The sequence below is a fragment of the Rhagoletis zephyria genome, unplaced genomic scaffold (genome assembly GCF_001687245.7).
Source record: "Rhagoletis zephyria isolate East Lansing unplaced genomic scaffold, Rhagoletis_zephyria_1.1 Rzeph_scaffold_00629, whole genome shotgun sequence".
In the NCBI taxonomy this organism is placed as follows: domain Eukaryota; kingdom Metazoa; phylum Arthropoda; class Insecta; order Diptera; family Tephritidae; genus Rhagoletis; species Rhagoletis zephyria.
The window spans coordinates 54,025-60,734 of record NW_016157713.1 but is presented as its reverse complement, the minus strand read 5'-3'; the positions used below and the strand labels follow the sequence as shown (position 1 = coordinate 60,734).

At 36.2% G+C, this 6,710-nt stretch overlaps 1 protein-coding gene across 2 annotated transcripts; it reads left to right on the top strand.

Annotated features, from left to right (window-relative positions):
- Positions 1–5,508: 5,508 nt before the first annotated feature.
- Positions 5,509–6,492, top strand: LOC108360790 (uncharacterized). 2 transcript variants are annotated; one of them, XM_017613224.1, is made up of 2 exons: positions 5,509–5,658; positions 5,703–6,492. In XM_017613224.1, exons 1-2 carry the CDS (start codon positions 5,523–5,525, stop codon positions 6,479–6,481), a joined length of 915 nt encoding a protein of 304 aa, XP_017468713.1. In that variant the 5' UTR covers positions 5,509–5,522; the 3' UTR covers positions 6,482–6,492. The 2 variants fall into 2 exon arrangements, with proteins under 2 accessions (XP_017468713.1, XP_017468714.1); XM_017613225.1 differs by having other exon boundaries at positions 5,509–6,212; positions 6,249–6,329.
- Positions 6,493–6,710: the final 218 nt, after the last annotated feature.

The window sequence follows — 6,710 nt, the reverse complement described above, 5'->3', positions numbered from 1 at the left end:
ACCTGTTTAATGTGCCTTGTTATAACCTCAAATCGCTGGTATTGCCACTTTATGTCACATTTCATTTGCGCTATTACACTCAGTTTACACTATACACTCCTTTTTTTACTTTCACCTAAATAAAATATTCTAACCAAAATATAATAGCAAATTTCGCTATACCATGACAGCGCTACTTTTATGGTTTACAGGTATTTATCGAAGTATTGATCGCGCGATTTTTTATTAAAAATTCTCATTATTTATCGAAGTATTGATTTTTATGGGAAAAGCGCCGCAGGCGAAAATTTTTATTATTTCGTTTATTTCATTATTTATATATATAATATATATATCAAACGAAAGAAGATACCGCNCGAAGTATTGATTTTTATGGGAAAAGCGGCGCAGGCGAAAATTTTTATTATTTCGTTTATTTCATTATTTATATATATAATATATATATCAAACGAAAGAAGATACCGAAAAGCGTTGAACACTGCACAACCCTTGTAAGAAAAAGTGAATTATTACGAAATACTAATGCAGTGGCAGCACTATAGCTATTTTGGAATATCGCGTTTCAGTTCGCTAAAGCTGAAATTAGTCGAGAACGCAGAACGTACACTTAAACGCAGTCTGTATACGCAGAATTTTGTCGATTACTGGAGCCCTCAGTGTTGGTTACTACACTGTTGCCACTCATCAATGACTTTTTATAAACTTACCCTTTCAACTACAATTTTTCGTGCTATAATAGATTTTAGCTAAATATAAACTACTTAGTTTTCAACAAAAACCTTATTCAATAGTAAATTTCAAAAATAAAAACATATTTTGAATAGGAANATAAACTACTTAGTTTTCAACAAAAACCTTATTCAATAGTAGATTTCAAAAATAAAAACATATTTTGAATAGGAACTTATATCTTTTTTACCACCTGTAAAACTGACGAAGTGGCAACCATCTAAAGAAGGAGAAATCAGCTGACACGGAAAAATCTAAATTCCGCAGATTTCTGCGCTACGGGCTACAACTACAGAAAAATTCTCCGGTGTTAAGTTTTCATTTACATGGCGCTTTGGTAAGACAGATCGTGTCAGCTGACTCGGGTTTACGTACCGGTAGGTTTACGTTCTTGACTAATTGCAGCTTAAGCGCCCTGTCTCACGGTCAGTAATTATCACGATCGCGATCCAAATTGATGAATTGATGGATCGCGCACGAATGCTACATGCTCAATATTTATCGCGTCAGTATTTGCATAATTTTTGTGCTGAACGCTTATTATGATGCAAAAAAATATTTTTATTTTGTATGAATAATTTGCAGATAATGCATTCCACCATTATTTTAAAATTTCCCATGTTAATTAAAATTTTTTCAATTTGTTTTGAAAGGTTTTAAGCAACGAGAACGAAAGCATAGCGAATACGTTTTCGATGTTCGCATTATGAGAGTACAAGATTTACTGACGAAATGTATGGATCGCTCAATATTTATTGACAATATAGCGATCCGCGATCCAGATTTCAAAATTATTAGAAATTTTGCGATATGGATCACGATCCATCAATACTGCATGCTACACCGTCAATAAATATCGCGATACTTGGATCACGTCAATAAATACTGACCGTGTGACAGTGCCCAAAGATTGTCAACTTCTTTTTATACTATCCTATCCAAGGCATAACAAGGTAGAAGTGTTTTCGGCATTTCTCTCTTTTGAACTGCGACTGAAATGTCAACTCTTAACCCTATACTATTCAACATTTTTTTTTTAATATACATTTTCAATTATGAGCTGTGCGACTGATTTTAAAACATAATAAAATGAAAAGGAATTGCGAGCGGTGCGTTGTGTTTGTCAAGAGCCTGGACAACAAACTTGTGGGTTATTTTAAACCTTCGAATTGTCAAGTGAAGCGACAACGGTGGGCAAATTGCTGCGATGTTGCATAAGGAGACTCTTCACGTGTGGTCGTGACTTTATCTGTTGTCTATCGCAGCCCAGTATTTCTAAGTGGACGCGTTTGGTCCCAGGTGCAGGATTTATCATACCGAATATGAAAAGAAAATCTCCCTTTCATATACATATGTACATTAGAGTGGTCCAAAATAATAAAGTCGGAATTTTAATGCCGCCACCCCCTAGGATTGTTCTGAACCGAAATTAAATATATACCCCTATTTTTTATTTTGAAATAAAAAAATATTTAGGGAGTGCTCACAGCGCTCAAAGTTTTCCATGTATTTTATATGGGGAAAAAACAAATGTTCGTAAAAATGGTACAAAACTCTTGAAAATCAATATTTTTCAATCGTAAAACTGTGATTCTCTTTAGGAGACTTCAAATATTAATATCCAATTGTTTATTTAACCATTTTTTATGATTAAAGATTTTTTATTGGCCCCCCCCCCCATTGCTTATTCTAGGACCTATAAAATATAGTTACCAAGAAAAAATGGTTAAAGGAACAATTGGGTATTATTACTGGGAATCTCCTGAAGATAAGAAAAGTTTTCCGATCGAAAAATATTGATTTGCAAGAATTCTACACTATTTCTACGAAAAGTTGTTTTTTCCCATATAAAATACATAAAATTTTTTTTATCTAAAAAAAAATAAAAATTGGGGTATATTTTTTGTCGGTATAGAACAATCCTAGGGGGTTGCGGCATTAAAAATGCGACCTTTTTTTTACATACATTTTTGGACCACTTTAATGTACATGGATAGGCCGGATTTCAAATAGTGGTCTGATAAAACCTAAACCAGTATTCCTTGTTGACATAAAGAAACTGAAGGTAATGTTTAATAAATTTAATGGAAAGGAAATTTAGAATAGCAAAAATTTAATAGCTAAATTATTGTAGTTAAGTTCTGATGTGAATTTAGAAGAATCAAACTTTTTTAATGGCTAATATACTTTAGAATTAAGTATTTGAATAAAAAATAAATGCTCAAAAACATTGGGATAGTAAAAGCAAGAAAACAGTCAAAACGATTTTATAAATGAGTGTGTAATTTTGTGTAAGCATGCATTTCCACATTTACATTGAACAGAAAATTCAATAAATAAAATGAAGCTGATTCTAATGAGATTTTAAAGCTGATGCCACACAAAAAGTTTGCTTCGCTTTACGTGACAGATTCGCTTTGACAGCTAAGATGAATTGTATGAAAATGCACAAAGCATGCCACATAGATCATTGAAGCTGCAGCGCGAAGCGAAAAGATGGCCAACTCCCATCTTTTTGCGCGCTTTGACAATCAGCCGGTTTAATATTTATTTTGTTTCGTCCAAATTCGAGTATTCATGCTGAAACATAAAACTCAATTACATTGCTGATAATTTTAAAGCAAAATATCTTAAATCCACAGCAATTTTGACGAGTAAAAAAGCAGTGCAAAATTGTTTTCTTGGCTTTCATTGTGGCATACCTTTTGCGTCTGGCGCTTTGCTGGCAAATTTATAAATGTCACGCAAAGCTACAAAGTTTTATCTGGCATCAGCTTAAATATTTCCATATTTACAAAAACTTTCATTTCAAAGATGTAGAGTTCTATCAAATATGGTAAATGCATAACAAACGGTTAATTTCTTTGTTTACATTTTTTGACATTACAGTCAGGTATGAGAGAGCTCGACTGAATTGTCACTTCTACCTTGTTGAATATGCCTTGGATTTATCCATTCAGATTTAATAAATCCAGTTGCTAAATCACACCGCCTCCATTACCACAACGAGATATGTTTGACGTTCACATTTTTAAATATTTGACGTGTGCTTATGTATGATTTTATAAATACAGTTGCGGACATTGATATACAGACAAATAAGAGGAAGGTACCAAGCGGAATTTCATTATAGGAATTCTGAATATTATTGGCTTCTTATTCTTGGTAAATATGTATGTATAATATATAGTTTGGAAAGTGTAAAGAATGGTACCATATACCGAATCATTTTCCCGAATTTAAGAAAAATTATCAAAACGTTAAAAAACATTTGCGGAAAGAAAAATTTTTGTAGAACTCTTATTCATAGGAGGGAACCGAAAATTCAATCGTTTAACTAAGTTAAGTTGAGTTGGAGAAACCAGCCCTATGTGTTTGTTTAATAATTAAGTTAAATTATATATTTTAATACTCCTTTCGCTAAAGTGCACTTTTACCCGCTTTTTTCAATAAAAATCAATACTTCCAAATATAATGAAAAATTTTCGCGCGATTTTTTATTAAACATTTTCATTATTTATCAAATTATCGATGTACGTTTTCTACATTTGTGTAACACCAGTAAATATTATTTCCCCCCGAAAAAAATTATACCGTTATGATCAGGAGTAAGATCGATCCTAATATTATTATTTTTAATAAGAGCAATGTACGTATTGTACACTTATACCCCTAATTATACGCACTTATTTGTGGTGTATTTTTTTTAACGTATGGTAGCATACATTTTGTGTTACTGTCAGTAATTGTTATTTCTGCTTGTTTGTGAAATGTGCAAACGTTTGTGAAGACATTTATAAACGCGTTTTACATAATTAATTAATTAATAATTGTATATTAAGGTATTACAAACGCGTGCGAACCTTTTAAGGATAATATATTTGTGTAAATAAGTGATAGGTGTGGAGTTATAATAAAATGTGGTGATAGCAGGCGCGATATTTTAACAACAAATAACTTAAGTACTATTAGCACCAACATTGTGAAAGTGGTAAATATAGTTAAAGGAGACCTCCATTAGTATCCCCACCGAGTTTCATAAAAAAATTCACTATACTTTGCACGGAACAGCAATTGGTTCCGTAATGGAAATCTCAGCCTGGAAAAGTTTTTTGTTAATAACTTTTGATCGGGTAAAAACAATTAATTTCCGCTTTCGGATCCTTGTTATTGGAGTCCAGAGGCGTCTAATCCCTACAAGAATTGTGTGATGGAAACTAACCCATTCTCATTTATCTTACTAACACATTTACAAATTTTGCGTTGGTTAAAAAGATACCCCTAAATAAGGTCATAAGTTGGAGGAAGACGGAAGATCACATGTACACAAATGTTTACATCACGTTTTGCATATTGCTCTTAAAAAGTTGATAGAAGTACTTGATTGAGATCTCCATCACCAGTGATTATCACATGATCAATCAAATGACTATCACTGTTCTTGTAGGGATGGTACCACCCCTCCGAAATTTTGACCAATTTTGGGGGTTCAAAGCCCACCTAGATAATTACCTACACAACAACGAAATTTAACAAAAGTTTTTTGTTTATAACTTTTAAATGGTTAATAATATTAGCCCTCCCTCTCCGGATTGTTAATAGGGGGACCGAAACGCGTCGTTTGGTACTCCTCCCGACTTCCGGACCTTTTTTAGGGGTTGTTACACTATACCAGAGAATTACCAAAAAAACGAAACTTTGGATGGGTAACGGGTATTTGGGTGCGGAAGTCACCAAAAGTGTAAATAAAAAAGCAGGCCAGAGAAATACTAGAAGAAGAAGTTGATCGGGAAATGGCAAAAGAAGTAGCCAGTCAGGTTGAGGAGGAAGCTAGCGCGGCTGAGGTGAGTAATAAAGACGAAGTTGGAGAAAAGCAGCAGTTAGCAATAATGATAGCACCGATCTCACGATGGTCGGTTCTACGTTCACCAGATCGACCCGGATACTCCGGACAAGGACCATCACACCAGCACACATCCCCGAATACACAATTTTTTCATCATCGGAGCAGCACTTTCCGGCAACTCTGCTCCGAATTCTCCTCGCCCGCGCCGGAATCGAAAAAAACCCTGGGCCTCACACGTGCAGTGTCTGCGAACTCAGAATTCACGACCGCTCTATATCAGTGCGCTGCACAAATTGCAATCGATGGTGCCATCTCAGACAATGCTCAGGCCTCAACAGTCACAGAGAATGGCAAGCAAACTTCATCGCAGGCGAACCAAACAGCACCCGACAGCAATATGCACCTGGGCAACAAAACACACATAACCTCAACGTATCACACCAAATGCAACATTACTCAGGAATGCAAATGCAAACACATAACCTCGACATATCACACCAAATGCAACATTACACAGCAATGCAAACGCAGACCAGAGGGCAACGTACGCAACCACGTCCGCATGTACATCCCGAAACGCAAGAGCGGCAACAACCCAGCACCACCAACAGGCAAGTCTGGCTGTGTTGTGTATGCAACAACCGCATACATGGTAACGCCACGTCCGTTCAATGCAGTGGCTGTGAAGGATGGTGCGACTTCCGCAATTGTTCAGGCCTAAACAGAGCACGGGATCGCTTACCCAACTATCTGGCTCCCTGCTGCACTGTACCCAACAATAATCAGCAACCACCAACGCCCACTCAGCAAGCTAACCCTACGTATTTGCAACCCCAGACGTCAGTGCGAGCAATTACACAGCAGCCGCACCAGCAACCTGAAAGCCACCACAGACAAAACCAATAACCCCAAACTCGGATCTGGACATACACGGTATGTGCAACCCAGATCCGCGCCAACTCAGCATCTGTCCAATGCACTCAGTACAATACAGAAGCGTCACGCCTGCAATCGACAGCGCCGAATGCCAGGGTATAGCCGTTACTTCAGGTCACACAGAACTGAAAATCATCAACGTCTACATTCCACCCATCACCAGTTGGGCGCCAGGATACCGTCCAGATATCAGCCCGCT

Excerpts from the sequence above, each read along its gene's own strand:
- LOC108360790 (XM_017613224.1), top strand. The coding sequence starts at position 5,523 with ATGGCAAAAGAAGTAGCCAGTCAGGTTGAGGAGGAAGCTAGCGCGGCT. Across the intron at positions 5,659-5,702 it reads ATGGTCGGTTCTACGTTCAC|ACATCCCCGAATACACAATT; the intron begins CAGATCGACCCG and ends TCACACCAGCAC.